The sequence below is a fragment of the Aedes aegypti genome, chromosome 1, assembly GCF_002204515.2.
Source record: "Aedes aegypti strain LVP_AGWG chromosome 1, AaegL5.0 Primary Assembly, whole genome shotgun sequence".
Classification (NCBI taxonomy): Eukaryota; Metazoa; Arthropoda; class Insecta; order Diptera; family Culicidae; genus Aedes; species Aedes aegypti.
In genome coordinates, this window is record NC_035107.1 from 5595832 (window position 1) to 5614351 (window position 18520).

General features: G+C 36.6%; 2 protein-coding genes across 10 annotated transcripts in view; one reads left to right on the forward strand and one right to left on the reverse strand.

The window, feature by feature from the left end:
- Nucleotides 1-18520, forward strand: part of LOC23687408 (disks large 1 tumor suppressor protein) — a 181970-nt gene that overhangs the window by 60798 nt on the left and 102652 nt on the right. For 8 of the 9 annotated variants that reach the window (XM_021838808.1, XM_021838806.1, XM_021838810.1 and 5 more), the window contains exons 4-5: nt 17653-17774; nt 17960-18109. In XM_021838808.1, coding sequence (XP_021694500.1) covers nt 17653-17774; nt 17960-18109 — 272 coding nt within the window. The remainder of the gene's footprint in view (nt 1-17652; nt 17775-17959; nt 18110-18520) is intronic. The other variant, XM_021838813.1, reaches the window with a different exon arrangement.
- On the reverse strand, nt 5523-7282 carry LOC5572030 (PCI domain-containing protein 2 homolog). Its single transcript, XM_001660085.2, has 3 exons — nt 7129-7282; nt 6796-7066; nt 5523-6547 (listed from the first exon to the last, which is right to left on the reverse strand). The coding sequence occupies exons 2-3, from the start codon at nt 7010-7012 to the stop codon at nt 5580-5582; spliced, it is 1185 nt and encodes a 394-aa protein (XP_001660135.1). The 5' UTR covers nt 7013-7066; nt 7129-7282; the 3' UTR covers nt 5523-5579.

Here is an 18520-nt window from a genome sequence, read left to right on the forward strand (position 1 = left end):
CACATTGAAGAATGGTAAGCTAATCCCAAGCCCCATTCATTAATTCCCTGTGCAACTTCGATTGTTCTGGTCAATCACGGAGTAGCAACTACGAATTGTACGGTCGTCTATGCTTATGCTTATGCTTATTTAATATAGGTGTGGGACGGACCTGGTGTAGTGGTTAGAACACACGCCTCTCACGCCGAGGACCTGAGATCGAATCCCATCCCCGAGATAGTCACTAAAAATTTCAGTGACGACTTCCTTCAGAAGGGAAGTAAAGCCGTTGGTCCCGAGATGAACTAGCCCAGGGCTAAAAATCTCGTTAATAAAGAAAGAAATAAAAAATAGGAGCTTTGGAGAGCTTATGCTTGAAAAAGGAGCCGAACGGGATTAAAAGATACCATACCAGAAGCAAGAAAACGAAAATTATTCAAAATGGAATCAGGAAAACCAAAAATTATCCAAAAAGGAGTTTTCATAAAAATTTCATTTATTCATTTTTATTTATTTCAAGTATTACTATTCGTATTGCATTTTCTGGATATAAATTTTATGAATTTCAGCAGAAACTAATTCAGGTGTTTGTCCAAAGTTTCAGTGTTGTGAAAAACTCAATTTCTCACAACTCACGCTTGAGATTTTTCATGCGTGAGTTGTCAATCATGCAACTCAGCAGTCAAAAAATCATGGATGAGTTGGCTCACCTTTTCGACTCATTGTCTCGTATTTCCACAGTTTACTCACACACGGCAATAATTTCTGGTTAGTCTGGTAAAATTATAGCAATCCTTTCTAACGTAAACAACAACATTCGGATTTCACGAGTTTTTGCCGAGTTTTGCGACTGAATCATTTTTTACGGTTTGAGTTGATTGAGTTGATTTTGCATCAAAATCTCAAGCGTGAGATTTACGAAGCAGATCTCTAATGAGTTTGCTCTCACGGGAGAGCGTATTGATTGAGATTTTGAGTGTGAGTCTATCAACACTGCAAAGTTTGCCTAAGGTGTTACTCCATTTCCATAGGAATTCATTATTTTGATTGTTTAACGGCTTTCTCTACCATCAGCTTCAGATTATTACCATAAAAACTCTTCTTTTTTGAGAATCAGCGTCGATATTGATCGTTGGTCATCTGGTTTTAAAGATATTCCGATGTTCCTTGGGGACCGACATTCCCCGTATAAAATTTCTTTCACCGCCATTTTGTTTATAATCAAATTTTGAAACAAAAAAAACTAAACATACGCTATACAATGTTTGGTATCAAGAAGCTTCTCGGAAAAAAAACATACAAAACATCACAAACATAAATGCTTATATCTCAAAAACAAACGCACCACATCGCTTCATTTTTTCACAACAGACTCTCATCGAAATATTGTGTCGAAAAATGAATAAACGAACACAAGAAAAAATCTGTAGCCTGAAATATTAATATGAGTTATGGCTACGCGTCGGTTCCCCAAGGAATTTTGGGATATCTCCGGATCTAGACGACCAATGAGTAAAATCGAAACTTCTAAAAATAGGAGAGTTTTTCGAGAACTTGTGACAAAATGGTGCAAACATATTGAAAAACAAAAAAGTTATCGTGATGTGAATACATATTTGATGTAAAAAAAAATGATGCTGCTAGTAGAGGGGTTAAGGTGAAGATGCATCGAAGCCAAACTTCAAAATTTCAAGAGCACAAATCTAAAAAACAAACACTTGTTTAAGCTAAAAACTTGATCGATTGGACACCACCAGCAAGTAATCAATCGATCAAGTATTCAGATTAAACGGATATTTGGTTCTCCAGATTTGTGCTCTTGAAAATTTGAGGTTTGGCTTCGATTCATCTTCACCTCAAGCAATTCTATGAATTTAGTTCAAGATGCAATGTTGGAAATAAACAATATCATTGTCTCATAATTTAGATAATCTTGGTAAATTTTCATATCTCTAATTTGCTACTTGGCATAGTCCTTGCACAAACAAATATAAGATGATGTTGTAAAACTTTTTTTTAGATTAGAACAACAGGACTCCAAACATGACCATTTTGTCTTAAAATCGGCATTTGTTTATTTAAAATACTGTACCTTCAAGAATTCAACCTGGATTTTTTTAAGAATAATCACAGAAATTTCTCCAAAGACCTTCGACAAGATGTTTTCAAATTCATATTAAGATTCTATTACATATTTTTCAAGAAAATTCCAAGTCTCCAAGAGCTCATCCAGTGTTTCGTCTATCATCTTCGCTAGGATTTAGAGGATTTCAAGAACTCAAGCAATAATTTCTCCAGAGATGCCTCCACTTAAATCGTAATTGTCTTAAACTATTATTAAATTTTTGCTTGCGCGGCTATTGAAACACACAAAAATACCTACTGATCCAATATCCGCTCACAGGGTCTCGTGTAAAGAATTATTTTTACCAATGAAATTAATGCCCGACGGCTTCATTTGGAAGTTGTTGATGTAGCTAGACGATATTCGTTCGAAAAAGATTGGATTTTTATTCGAAGAAATCCGATGGGCGGTAATAGAGGCATGACCGGCTACTGGAGCACGGATGATATTTCCTACTGAACTAATGTTACGTTTCTCTTCAAGATTTCAACCAAGAATTTCGAACAAAAAATCCTGCTATAATTTCTTCAGAAAGTTCTGCAGAAGTTCTCTAAGAAAATTTTCAAACATGGTTTCGAAGATTTATGCATCAAGATTTTTTTCCATATACACTCCCGTGCATAAGTTTGGGTTCACCCCCCAAAAAACATACAAAAGTGTTCAGTCCAAATCTCTGGGATAACACGTCCAATAGAAACTCTCTAAGCCGCATTCGAAAGGCAAAGAGCTATTCTTACTTCGTATATATTTTTCTAAAAACATTTTTTGAATTTTGTATACTAAATTGTTACTTAAAGTTGTGACATTTTTAAAAAACATACTGAAAAAACATAGCTAATTTCCTCAGCGTTGGATCGACCAAAATTTCAAAACAAGGCGTCATTAGAATCGTAATCTTATATTCTTTGAAGAGCACTCACGAAATTTTTGAGGAAAAATCTGAAAACTATTCAAAATCAATAAAACAGTAACTCAAGTCATCGTGCAAAAGCTTGGATTCACCTAAACTTACTTAAAACACGAAAAATCTGTGAAATCTCAAACCAATCATGTTTGAGCCAATCACCAATGCGCCATTATTTGCATTTGAAAAAGCTATGAATTATTAAAATCGGTTGAAAAATGGCAGAGATATTGACAAAAATGATTTGCGTGCGGCTCAGGTGAACCCAAACTTTTGCACGATGACTTGAATGACTGTTTCATTGATTTTGAATAGTTTTCAGATTTTTCCGCAAAAATTTCGTGTGTGCTCTTCAAAGAATATAAGATTGACACTTGTATTGAAATTCTAGTTTAGCTTGTTTTAAAATTTTAATCGATCCAACGCTAAGGAAATTAGCTTTTTTTCAGTGTATTTTTTTGAAAAATGTCACAACTTTCAGTAAAAAATTAGCATACAAAATTCGGAGGTTTTTCCAGATGAATTGCTAAGATAACTATTGAAAAATTAATCAATGGAATCGATGGCCAAAATCTTGCAGGATTTTCTGAAAACATTCCTTGGAAAATGTTAAACAGTATTCCTGAAGAAATGGTTGAAATAATAGCTGTAGTATTTGCTGAGGTGAAACCTCAAATAAAATTTTTACTGCTCACATTCTCAAATGAGATTTTACTTTGAAAATTACTCAAGATTTTCTTGGAAAAAATGCAAAAGTATTTTATGGATGAAATTTTAGATAAACTCAATGATGAATCTCCTCTGGAATTGTACTCCTGAGTGCCTAATATATTTCTTAGAATTTTGGAGCGAGTTCTAAGATAAAACGTGGATGAATTTACAAAGAAATTCATACAAAAATGGCTGCACAAACAACAGAAAAAATCAACATTCCTAAAAAATCTTTCGACAAATTTCTTTTGAGAATAAACCTTCGAAAAATTTCCTGGGAAACCCCTGAAGGATTGTTTGGAAGATTCGCTAGAGTAGCTATTGGAAAAAATCAGTGAAACAAATTGTGGAAAATGAACACTGTAGGAAATTTTTTGAAAATTTTTGAAAAATAACTCGAGTGATCCCTGTGGATATTCCTGGTCAGGTATTTCGAATCAGAAGACTTTAGAGACCGTTTCGGTTAAAAAGAGACTTTAGAGACCATCCATACCAAAATTCTTCAAAAACTCCGGAATAAACCTTTGAGGCTTTTTTGAAGAACTTCTGTAAAAATCTTGGTATGATCAGCTAAAATAATAAATTACAGGAGAAATTGGTGGAATTATTAGTGGAAAACTGTCTGTAGGAAATCCAGGAATGTTATCTGGGAAAACTTTTAGAGTAATCTTTGTGAAAATTGCTAAAGTGAGTAGCGTGAAATAATAATACATTTTTGAAGTGCGCGCACATCTTTTGACCTAGTTCAAGTTCAATTTGTTTCCAGTGAGACAAGTGTCCATTTGTTTTAGACAGAATAAGTTGGTGACATCCTAATGGGCATTGCCGTTGACTAGAGAAGCACCATAATATGGTATACCATAATATTATGGTGCAATATAAAGGCATTAATTCATTGCATTCACTCAGCAACATCACGCAGGGCTAGTAGCATCTGAGTGCATTTGAAATAGTAGCTCTAGAGACCTTTTTATTGTAATTATTAATATTTATTGGCCACACTTTACCATTCCTGTGGCATTCGTGTCGGGCTTTGCGAAACTTAAAAACTAAATGCTTTTGTACAAATCAATTTTTTTTGATGAATTTGATCAATTTGATGCAGAGGGCATCTCATCATTGTTATCTGGAATTTATAGAAAAGTATCGATGATTCCACAATTTCTTCTGATGAACGGTAAGATGTGTGCCGCACGTTGACACGTTTTTTTTTCAACAGATACGAGTGTGTCAAACGAGTCTGCTCTATTAGTAACCTCGTTATAACCGCTGTTCAGATCCATTATTTCTGTCGAAACACTCTGCTACACTTGGTTTTATTTGCTAATTTATCTGCTTTTACGTTCTCAGGGAATTTGCTCGGAAGAACTCCTGTAACAAACATTAGAAGAACTACTACAGTAATCTCTATGAAAATTTCTGATTCGGTAGTTTGAATCATAAATCATTACAAAGAAAAAGAAAATAGTGACTCTAGAGGCCATTTTCGTGAAAAATATACCTTCTTTTAAAAAAGCCGTTTTAGCGACATTCATTAAAATAGATATCAAGTCTCTAAAAAAGATCTGCTACAAGCCCTGCACCATATCTATAGATGCATACTATAGTAGCGGTATTGGATCAAAGCTTGAGTGGGTAGCAAGATCATGTAAATTGGTCGTAGAGGATGAACTAACAGAACAGAACGAACGAGTAAAAAATTATCACATCATGCTGTGAATAAGTCTTGTCAGTCCTACTGTAGGACTAACAACTAATCAACAATGCTGTGATACATCTTCTACTGACAGTAAATTCACCGTATTCTTTCTCAGAGAGGATAGCTTAAAACCGAAACATTTTGCTTATTCATCAACAAACCTAATTCACAATGACATTCGGGAAGGGGTTCTGCTTCGAAACCACCAGCTTATTATGCTGATGGCTGATGTATCCCTTGATCCGTCCCTCGTAGATCAGATTGGCCACGATGCAGTGCGTTTCGTCCATCGTCAGCTCTTCCTCGCCCACCCACTGCAGGGCCGTCAAAAATGCATTCAAATCGATTTGGTGCGTCTGCAGGATCAGGTACACCTTCTTGAACAGATTCCGGTAGGCGAGAATCTTCAGCTTCTCCACGATGAGGTAGATTCCAGCGTTGATAAAGAACGCCTCGTGCTTCTGGATGACCTCGTCGAACCGCCTCACGTTTCCTTCCTTCAGAGCAACGGTCAACTCGTAGAATTGGAGCATATTGTACCGCTCCAGGACTTCCTTCCGAGGCATGTATCCCAGAAGCATCTTCACCGGGACCAAATAGGTTAAGATTAGTCGCTTGTTCTTGGTGAACTTTCTCGGACAGTGTTCGAACGCGAAACTCAAATACTCATCCGCATTTTTGTAGTCCGAATCGAACATGGCTTTCCTTCCGGCAAAGTATTTGTACGTGATTCTCTGCGCCAGACTGAACGAATCCTTGAAATTGGAACTGTCGATCGCTCGAATCAGCGGTTTGCACAGATTGAGCTTGTTGATCCGGAAGTACACCTTGAACAGCTGATTGACCAGGTTCAGCATTCCCAGTCGTTTGGTGTCCTGATCGGAGGCGCGATTATCCGCTGCACAAACCCGGAAGCAGGCCATCAGGCACTCGGCGGCTTTTTCCAGAATTTCTCCGGGTTTGGACGTTTTGAGCTGCTCCTCGCATTTGGCGGCCAATCGCCGGAGATCGATGGCCACAGTGTACATGATCGGGAGGAACCAGTTTTCGTCCTTCATCACCTGAAGCATCTTGACCACGGCCTGGATGCAGTTCGTTTGCTGCTTGTAGGCCTCGCTGTAGTTGCGTGCTGAAATGTTGGACCAATTATTATTATCTTTATTTTATAGATTTTCTGAACTATAAGCTGAGAAACGGGCTGTCCCAGCGAGGACGTAATACCAAGAAGGAAAAGATCACGCCAAAGTCAATCCTTAACGGAACTGCATGTTTTACACGTCATTCAGTGTATATCTTTCGAATAATGAGTGCACATCCTTGGACATTTCTTTACATCTATAACGGTTTCTGATCTTTAAAAAAAAGTTACCGACTTACGTTCTTTTGTGAGATAGAACAGCACCTTCAGATGGCAGGAAACGACTTCATCCAGCGGAGATTCCAACTGTCGATCAACGGCCGTCTCCGGGTATTCCACGTGCAGAGTCGAATTGTTGACGTGTTGGTCCGACAGGGACAGTAACCGGGCCACGGCCTGTCCCTCCCCGGCATTCCAAACCCGCTGCACCGAGTTGAGGTAGTGGTAAAGATTCATCGCGCTGAGAACAGGCGGAGCTTTGTGTCGTCGCCTTCGGTGTGAAACTCGATCCTGCGGAAGTGAAATCCGATCCAATTAACGGTTTATAACTCGTGCATTACTTCAACGCTTACCTAAGTAGATTATTCCTCGCACTAGCACATCACTTCGGGTGGTTTAAGCAGTGAAAACCGAGAAATTTACTTTACTGTTCGGAGATTGAGCTGCGACGCGATGCGAACGACAAACAAAATTTTGACAGATTGCCGGCGACGGCGCAAAGCATCAAGCAAGAGCGAGTGACCAGAAATTCACCACCATTAGCGAAGGTGCTGTGGTGAATAAGACACTGCGGAATGTGTGTGCGTGAGTTCCGCAAGTGAGAGGCGGGTGAGAGCCTTTGCGACATCTGCTTTTCGAAGTTGGCACCGGTAAATCGTGGAACTCGACATAATGGACACAGCGGGTTTGTAATGTTTCGGTCAAAATTCAAACTAAATTAAATTAAATTAAATTAAAATTTCTTGCAAGAAATGCTCAAGAAAAGCATTTTTCTATGATCGCAGTACGCAGTTAAAAAGAAATGTTAAATGTAGCTCACTCAGGGTGGCCACCGAACCGGGAAAACCGGGAAAAAGACGGGAATTGTAAACCACCGGGAAAAAGACGGGGAAAACCGGGAATTTTAGATGGTCACCGGGAAAACCATTCTGAACGAATATCTACAAGCTCCTGATCTACAAATTACTAAAAATAAGTTGTAGAAAGTTGATATGTTTGATAGTATTACCGTTAGGCATCTGAAATCTTGGACAAATAATATTTAAATATTAATGATTAAATTTCTTGTACAATTTTGCTAGACTAAACTTCTTAGAAATGTTTCAAATTGGTTGGTAATACAGGGTGTCGACTACCTGGAAAAACCTGGAAAGTCAGGGAATGTCAGGGAAATAAATTTTTGACCTGGAAGGTCAGGGAAAGTCAGGGAATTTCACTTGAGGTCAGGGAAAAAACATCAATACTACAACATCAAACGAGTTGATTGTCTGGAAAGTTATTGTTCAGGCTAAGTCAGCAATACGATATATGGTATAAAAAGGGTAATCAATCTTTTTAAATAGCAGTTAACCATTGAGGAAATACTCTTATGCATAATAGAACCGACTGTACTTTACTGCTTGTATTTATCCTCAGCATTCAAATTTACTGAATTAAAAAGCATCAACAGTACCCTCCTAACAACTTCTTCGAAATTTACGTGGATTGCTTTAAAAATATTTTGTTGTTAAGTTTCCTAGATCAACTCAATGCCTAGTTTGGCACATTCGCTTAAAATCTTAAAAAATGGAGTCCAATCCATCAAATTATGTCAATCCTTACAAGTTTGCTCAAAATATCCAAGTAGAACTGGTGAAACTAAGTATAGAGAAAAACCAATAAGGATTCTCGTATTTAAGTGATGATGAATAAAAGCCTATGATCTCGAAATTCCAAGAGCATAAATTTGATGAATCAAACAATAATTTATTTGAAAAAAAATTGGTTTCTGGCTGGTGGTGATCAATCGATCAATTATTCAACTCTTAACACTGTTTGATTTTCTGGATTTGTGGTCCCGATGATGGTACAATTTTTCGGTTTAATGTTCTGGACAGTTTCACTTTTATTATATTTGATGTAAAATTGCAGCACGAGAAAGTAAACAAAAAAACAAAAATTTTGTCGAAAATACGGATGTTTCAGATATCAGGATATGGACAGGATATTGGGTCTTGCACGACTGTTTAGATTTCTGTGATAATTTTGACATCCCTCCAAACATGATTTCGCTGCGACATTTTCCCCCGATTAGACTCAACGATTATCACAGTACGATTTATTGCTCATAAATCACACAATCGCGCACAGCAAGATCTATTTAACTAGGTAGGTCAACTGGCCAACTGTCAAAAAGCTGAAACAACCTATCTTATAACAGACCTTGCTTGTATACATTTGCACTGCGAAATTGTATGCGAGATTCGAATGTGATAATAAGAAATTTGGGGTGAGTCTAAATGGGTGCAAAAGTCGCAATATTTCTTGTTTATTTTTTCAAGTTGTTTCTGAAAATAGTTTGTTCAGATAATACAACCTTTCTTCAGGATTTTTATCAGGAGCTGTCTCATAGATATGACCAGTTTTTGTTTCTTAGAATATACGCAGAAAATTCTCCACAACATTATTGAAAAGCAGACATTTTAGGTATATTGTTTGAAATAATCTGATGTCGAGTCTAGTACACGACACTGAAGACGGCCTTACAGTTGACGCGTATCTATCAAAGGATACAAGCTTTAGTGGAATTAAATGGTATAGCACTAAATTTGGTTTTTTCATCTACCTATTCAATAAGCTCTTGACATTTTGTGAGATTACCTGAAGATACTCATAGAAGAATTCTTAGAGGAGTTCTTCGGACCGTTGCTGAAGGCACGATAAATTCAAGAGGAGCATCTGAACACTTATTATTAGCGCATAATTCAATCCCTGAATGCATTCCGTCAAGATGATTATAATACGAGGCCATATCTCGAATTTTCAAGAGCACTAGTCTAAAGAACCAAACAGCGCTCTGAACTGAAAATTTGATCGCTTGAGCATTCCAGAATGCAACAACCTATCACATTTTCAACACGAACGGTTGTCAGGTTTTCTAGATCTGTGAGCTTGAAAATTCGAAATTTGGCTTTGTTTATAATCACCTTAAATTGAAGATTCAACGAAGCCACACCTTAAATTTTCAAGATCATAAATCTAGTGAACCAAGTCGGATCAGATCGGAATCCTAAAATGTTAACTAAAAAAATACCTGTAACTAATCATCGTGAAGCATTATTGAAAATATTCTAAGAAAAAAAATGAAAGTATTTTGGGAAAAACTCTATGTGATTCCTGAAAAATATCTTTAGACGTGTTCTTGAAATAATCCTAAAAAATCCAAATTCTATTCTTGGAGAAATTCAAGATTGAAAGAAATACTCTAACAATATTTAGAAAACCCTGGAGATAAGGTTTCTAAGGGAAATCGACATGGAGAAGTATTGAAGAAATATTTGTAAACATATGTTTAGGAATTTCTGAGAAATCTATGTGGAATTTCTTGAAGCCATTCTCCAAAAAAGTTCTTCGGCAATGGCTAGAATTTTACCTGGAAAATTAATAGCCAAATTTCAGGATAAATTTCTTACACTTACAAAGCATCGTGGATGATCGTAATAGCACACCTTAGTTCAATTACTCAGTTTTAACATATCAACTTGAATAAACGCTAAAAATGTTATCTGACAAAAATATTTCAGTAGAGTAATAGCTTTTGTTCAGTTTATTCATACGACCTATAACATAAACTTTACATCATGCAAATTATCTGATATGTATCTTCTTGTACAAATCGTACTAATTTCGGTTCAAATTAACCAATTGAGTGGCCTGGACTTTTTCTGGAAAACGACTGGAAGGTCAGGGAAAGTCAGGGAATTTTATTTTCAAAATTGAGTCGACACCCAGTAATATTTCGAAATATTTCATGATTATTTTTATGTTACTTGGGCTTGTTTGTTTGTTCTCTAACTAATCCGACTCAAAAATTTGAATCAGAGTTTGAAAACTTCATGTCATGAAGTCTTATGCATTCAAAAATATTGGACTCAAGTCAGTCCCAACTGTAAAAAGTAGGCATTGAGAAAATGGGCTTTGAAGTTTCCAAACTCGTTTTCTATGCGAATATTCAAAATCAAATGTTCAAACCTTACTGAAAGTTTCACAAATTGCTTTTAACTATGATATCTCTCGTAGAAAAATATAAAGATGGTTCATTTTTGTGTTACCTATACGGTGTGGAAATCTGTAGTGGGACTGATATGCGGTTACTTTTCATAATGGGACAATTTGACATGCTGTTTTTTTTCCATTTTTTCCGAACAAATCATATTATCTCATTAAGGCAGCTGAAAGAGCATATGTTAAAAACTGAACTCAATTCAATTTTGACGAAAATGCAGATGGGACTGACTTGCGATTCACGGCAGTATATAAATTTAAATGGAAGGGTGTTTGTATGTCACGAGTTGGCTTGAGAGCAGGTCAAGGGCTCCGACGTGTTTATGTGGAATAACATATTTGAAATTCCTTGAGATAATGGGAAACGGGGATAGAAGCAAAGGAGTGTAAGTGACAGAAACCTAGTTTTGAGGAAATAGACTTGTTTTTGCCAAAAAAAAAAAAAAACAAGCCAATCTCCTATAAAATAATATTATATTTCCTATTTGACAGAAAAATTACCTAACAATTCCGTCGAAAAGCTTGAACAAGAATTTCTAGTATATTCGATTTAAAAACCGACCCTGAATGAAAAACCGGGAAAATTTTGAAAATTATACCGGGAAAAAAGCGGGAATTTCAAAATGGATATTTGGTGGCCACCCTGCTCACTGTAGAAAATTTCTTGACAATTTCTCGCGCAGATATTTTTACTTTTCTTGAGCGAAACAACATACCTAACATAAAAATGTTCTGTTTTACATGTTTTCAAGCGAAGTATGCACTTCAACAGAAAAGTAATCGCCTATCTCGATGCGTGGGAAATTTCTTGTAAGAAATGCTTAAAGCATTTTTCTTTTATCGCAGTACGCAGTTGAAAAGAAATGTCAATTCAAATGGAGCTCACTGCAGGAAATTTCTTGACCATTTCTTGGGCAGAAATTTTTACTTTTCTTGAGCGGAACAGCGTACTTAGCTTTAAGCCTGATTTGCTACTGAAAAGGAGAAATTTCTCGCTGATTCCTTGCAGAAATTTTCTACAGTGACTACCATTTGAACTGACAGTTCTTTTCAACTGCGTACTGCGATCTGACAAAAGCGCATTCTTGATCGATTCATTGCAGAAATTTCCCATGCATCATGATAGGCCGAGAAATTACTTGTCTGCAGCGAATCAGGCTTTAAGCCTTATTCGTTGCTGAAAAGGAATCGTAGAAGAAATCTCTCGCTGATTCCTTGCACAAATTTTCTATGGCAATTTCCTTTCGAACTGTCAATTTTTTCAACATGCTTCTAAACATTCCTTGCATAAATTTTCCACGCATAGGCCAATAGGCCAAGTGTTCTACTTTTGTCAAATCATATCCAGCTTTTTACGCTGGCCATAAAAACAATATGCTATAAATATTTGACAGAAGCTGGAACCACCACTGATAATTAATAATTCAGAATTCTCTTTTTATTTTAGGATCAAATTAGTTGATTGACCATACCTTACAATAACTTGAAGGAGAAGTATTTAAAATACCCGGCTTAGCAGTTTGAATTTCACAAAATCAAAGCTCACAAATTTGCGAAAAAAAAATTAAATAGATCAAACATTCTCTCACTAAATCATGGGATGGAGCCTCATTGAACCATGTAACAAGTTTTGTCAGATTTACACAATCCTGGTAGGAATTTACGCAGTATGTCGTCGGGCCGTAATTCGAAGTTCAGAGAATGGTTTTCTCATATTTCTGAGTGGGATTATTATAAAATCCTGGACAACATCCTTACAGATTCCATGACACGATTGTAGTTTGGAATTTTGGACAAGGTTCTACTGAAATTCCTAGCACGTTTATTACAGATTCCAGCACATGATTCTCACTTAATTTATGAAGATTTGTTACTTAATTCTGCAGAAGGTTCTCGCAAAATGCTTTACGGTATGCGTACAAAATTCGAAACTTTATTTTAACAAGTTATTTGAAGAGATCCTCATAATACCAGGTGAGATTCTTACGCAATGTTTCGTAGATTTCTAACAGAATTCTGAGTAGGATAATTAAAAAATTCTGAACATTATTCTCACATATTTCATGGCAAGAGCTAGAGTCTAGCGTAATATTGTGCACGATTTCAACTCCTGGGAGGTATTTTCACTTAATTTTGTGAAAATTGCGCAGTAGCAGAGATCGCAATTTTCAAGACAAATTTCATTCAATTTCCTAGATAACAATGTCTTAACTAATTTTTATACAATTTACAGCAGTGTTTAACCGCACTACATTGTTACAATGAATTACATGATTGGAATGATTATGAGGCGATTAAAGAATTATACAGTCAGTGACATAAGTTAGTAACCAAATGCTATTTTTCCATACAAAATGCCCAAGTTTGGGGTGCTGTATCTCAGCTTCTAGTAGTCCGAATTGGCTGAAATTTGGATGACGTACTATAAATAACTTGAAATTTGGCCTGTAAGGGAATTATTACATTGCAGTCATTTTATATAGAGTTTCAGAGGGTTGTTCGAAGACAAAAGTAAGTAAGCAAGAGACTTTTTAATTTAATTCATAAACGGTAAGTCGTAGATAGTTGGTGTGTTCTGCAAATTTATGTGACTTCTGAAATTGAACAACTTTGTGGAAACATGGATCCAAACTCAAAAGAGATCCACACATTTTTTATCGTAATGATCGACTTGATGGGGCATGTGGGGGAGTTGCAATCATCATTCATAGGCGTATAAAACATCAACTGTTTTCATCATTTGAAACTAAAGTTTTTGAAACTTTAGGTGTTTCTGTTGAAACACAGCTTGGTAAAAATACTTTCATAGCTGCCTATTTGCCTTTTCAATGCTCTGGGCAGCAAGTTAATTTGCTCCAAACTGACTTGCGAAAATTGACTCGCAATAAGTCAAAATTGTTTGTCATTGGTGACTTCAATGCCAAACATCGGTCATGGAATAATTCTCAAAGTAATTCCAACGGCAGAATTTTATTTGATGAGTGCTCTTCAGGATATTTCTCAATTCAATACCCTGATAGCCCTACATGTTTTTCCTCTTCTAGAAATCCAACTACGATTGACTTGGTCTTAACCGACTCTAGTCATCTTTGTAGCCAATTAGTTACTCATGCTGATTTTGATTCTGATCATGGCCCTGTTACATTTCAAATATCCCATGAAGCGATTCTCAATCCTATCAGCTCCACTTTCAATTATTTACGAGCCGACTGGAATATATATGAAACGTATGTTGACTCTAATCTTGATGTTAACATTTCCTTACAAACAAAACTTGATATTGACAATGCTCTTGAAACTTTAACAAATTCCATTGTTGAAGCCAGGAGCATAACAATTCCAAAATGTGAAGTTAAATTTGAATCCGTGATTATAGGTGATGATCTTAAACTCTTGATCCGTCTTAAAAACGTGAGGAGAAGGCTTTTTCAACGCACTCGGGATCCTGCTATGAAAATTATATGGCAGGATTTACAGAAAGGAATCATGAAACATTTTGCACAATTAAGAAACAAAAATTTTGAAAATAAGGTTTCTCAATTGGACCCTGGTGCTAAGCCCTTTTGGAAATTATCTAAAATTTTGAAAAAACCTCAGAAGCCAATACCGGCATTGAAAGAGGAAAACATATTATTAGTAACTAATTGCGAAAAATCTCAAAAACTTGCAATGCAGTATGAAAGCGCGCACAATTTTAATTTAGGACTTACTAGCCCAATTGAAAATCAAGTTACTCAGCACTTCGAAAATATTCTCGATAAAGAGAACATTTTTGAAAATTGCTGGGAGACTGATTTAGAAGCAGTGAGAACTATTATCAAAAAATTCAAAAATATGAAAGCCGATGATGGAATTTTCTACATCCTTATCAAGAAACTTCCAGAAAGTAGCTTATCATTCTTCTTATTTAACAAATGTTTTCAATTGGCATATTTTCCTGACAAATGGAAAAATGCTAAGGTTGTACCAATTTTAAAACCAGACAAAAGGTTATTTTGAACAGAATGATGGCCCACATCAACGAAAATTCAATTTTTGCCAATGAACAGTTTGGATTCCGCCATGGAATTCGACCACTCATCAACTTTTACGTGTAACAAATTTGATCCGTTCCAACAAATCTGAAGGCTACTCTACTGGTCTTGCTCTGCTAGACATAGAAAAAGCATTCGACAGTATTTGGCATGAAGGTTTGATTGTAAAATTAAAAAAAAACCTTTAATTTTCCAACATACATTGTTAGAATAATTCAAAGTTATCTGTCAAATCGTACACTTCAGGTTAATTATCAGAACTCCAGATCTGAAAGACTTCCTGTAAGAACTGGTGTTCCTCAAGGCAGCATTTTGGGACCAATATTATACAATATTTTCACATCTGACTTACCCGAGTTACCTCAGGGATTTCAAAAATCCTTGTTTGCGGATGACACAGGCCTCTCCGACAAAAGACGAAATTTGTGTGTCATCTGTAGTCGATTGCAAAAAAGTTTGGATATATTTTCTTTATACTTGCAAAAATGGAAGATTTCTCCTAATGCTTCCGAAACTCAACTAATAATATTCCCACATAAACCAAAAGCTCTTTATTTGAAACCTTCAAGTAGACATGTTGTCACTATGAGAGGGGTTCCAATAAATTGGTCAGATGAAGTTAAGTAGCTAGGGCTTATGCTAGATAAGAATTTGACTTTCAAAAATCACATTGAGGGCATTCAAGCCAAATGTAATAAGGCAGCGTCCATTTATTACGTAACGCTAAAATTGAAAATTTTCGACCACCTCCCCCCCTCCGTAATGCTTTTTGTATAAAAAAAATTATAATTTTTGTATGAGCCGTAACGCTTGAGCCTACTCCCTCCTCCCCCTAGAGCGTTACGTAATTTGTGGATGCCGCCATAATATGTAAAATGTCTCGTCTCTATCCCCTTATTAACCCGTATAGGCCTGAGTGAAAGCGAAAATTCTAAAACCCTCACCGCTCAGCGAATTCTGAATGGATTCACATGTTTTTTGTCAGTATACTGGCCCACATATCTAGTTTCTAGAAGTGGACAGAGGAACGCGGAAATGTTTCTGTAGTCGGAGTTATTCCGGTGGATCACTGGGTCAGGTCGGGTGAGAAGGGTACTGTGCGTAGGTAGGCAAATTTCAAGTCACCGATAATTTCCGGAATCGGTCATAATGTGGTCACTACATGACGAAATTTAAAAAAAAATGCATCAGTGTAATCCTTTTAAAAAACGATTAAATTGGATACTAAGAGTTTTGCATTTGATTAATCCTACAAATGACCATTTTCAGGTCCCGGGACGCCTAAAACTTAAGATAAAGTGGCAAATTGGTATCTGAACATCTGTACCAAGCTTATGGGAACGCATTTTAGTGCACAATTATATTTGATTTCTGTTTTTCTAGCATTGAAACGGTTTAGTATCCAATAAATCTATAGTAGGTTTTTCCAGGCATTATGTCAGAATGGCCACATCCGGTATATTTTAAATGGTGCAAAACTCTTCATTTATAGTGTTTGATATCAGATCTTGATGATTTATGCAAATTAAAATGATTGTCATTGCAAATAAATAATGGTAACTTAGCATGTCCCAAAAATAGCCCTTTTTTACCCGACTTGACCCAGTGACCCACCGGAATAACTCCGGCCACAGTAATATTTTCGCGTTCCTCTGGCCACTTCTAGAAACTAGATATGTGGGCCAGTATACTGACAAAAAATCATTTGAATCCGTAAAAAATTCTCTGAGCGGTGAGGGTTTCAGTATTTTTGCTTTCACTCAGGCCTATACGGGTTAATAGAAAATCAAAACTTTGTCTTAAGACCAAGATATTCAAACAAATTTCCAGGCCAGCCATGTTGTATGCTGTAACAATATGGACTAGCTGTTGTAATACCAGGAAGAAAGCTCTGCAGAGGATTCAAAATTAAACGTATATAATGCGTGAGGAATCACTTTCAGTAATGGTCGAGACAATTGTGTTTCTTTGATCGGAATACGAAGTTGACAAAAATGACATTTTAAATCGAGCTCTTTGTAGAAACGGCATATTTATAGTTGATTAAAAACCAGTAGTCAAAATCTGTACAATTTGATAAAGCCACAATTTATGGTTAGAGTAACCCTTATGAGATCGAACCATTTAACTTGGAGATTGTGATAAGTATCACCAGTATCCGTAGAATTACAGCATAGAAAACTACAATACAGTCAACTTTCGTTCGTTGCACTAAATCTGTAGCCCACTTAGTGAAACACTTTCACTAATCGGGTTGGGTTTCGATCTGTCAAATAACATAGAACAAAAGAAAAACAGAGCTACCAACATTGATAAAATGCTCATGTCAGAAAATGACGTTTGCCTTCGTTTTAGATGGGCTATAGCCCAACTAATGGGAGCCCAATTAAACGAAATTCATACAGTCGAATTGTAAAATGTAAAATTCTTAAGCTAAGTATACTGTTCCGCTCAAGAAAAGTAAAAATTTCTGCCCAAGAAATGGTCAAGAAATTTCGTTCAGTGAGCTCCATTTGAATTGACATTTCTTTTCAACTGCGTACTGCGATCAAAGAAAAATGCTTTTCTTGCGCATTTCTTGCAAGAAATTTCCCACGCATCGAGATAGGCGATTACTTTTCTGTTGAAGTGCATACTTCGCTTTAACAGTAAAATGTTTATAGCAATTGAAAATACCAAACAGCCACTTTTGGGTTGAACAATATACAATAAGGAGTTATTCTTGCTCTGAAACCTGTGCTAACTTTTACTGTCAAATATATTTAATAATGTGTTTCCATTTTTTTTTTCTTTTTACAGATATTCAAGAGTTCTATGAACTCACTCTACTGGATGACTCGAAATCCATCCAGCAGAAAACAGCCGAAACCCTGCTCATTGCCAGTAAGTGGGAACAGGACAATGCTGCCAAAGCAAACGAGGTAACTGCCGTCGAATAACTTTGCGACATTTGACTGTCGTAACATTCATGACTAACTTTTCCCGCACCTAACCACCTCTGTAGTTTGTACACTAACCCACCCACTAAAATTTCCTTCTCAAGTGCCCGTCACGCGTGCTGTACGTACATCAATCTTTTCTCCTTCTGTTGTATTGTGTATTCTAGAATGGTTCCACCACCACCGCTACCAATCATTTCCCCGTTCCATCGATAGCCAATGGCAACAAAAAACAGCAACAACCGCAGTCGTCAATCCACAATGTCAACATCGGCCAACAGCTGCAACAACTGCACCAAGAACTGCTCGAAAATCAGGTAGGAGAAGACGTACAGTTCCGGGCGTGCCCCGTCCGGACTGAATGAAATTGGCAATGGCAATCCCCGGTGGTTGTTTGCAGTTGAATAAAAGAAACACGATTTTTAAACTATGCTGGCCGATTCAACCGAATATTAGTTGCGCTTGCTGCCATTTGCGTTTTGATGCCACGTTTTTTTCTGTTAGCTTTTTATGTAGGGATATATCGGATTGAATAATTTCTGCTGATGCTTCTACTGAGTACTTCTTTTTTCCTCCATATGGAACACGTGACGCCAATAACAGATAAGAGAATTCATTAGCCTAGAGTGCCTGTAAACAAGAGTGACGTCATGTTCCAGTTTTGACAGGTCTCCTGCTCAATTGAAATGCGGATTTGTATGGAAATGACAGTTCGCCGCTGTTCCAAT

Bases quoted from the DNA above. Each gene is read 5' to 3' on its own strand.
- LOC5572030 (XM_001660085.2), bottom strand. From the start codon at position 7,012: ATGAATCTTTACCACTACCTCAACTCGGTGCAGCGGGTTTGGAATGCC. The intron at 6,548-6,795 runs GTAAGTCGGTAA...CCAACATTTCAG, and splicing joins GTTCTATCTCACAAAAGAAC to CACGCAACTACAGCGAGGCC.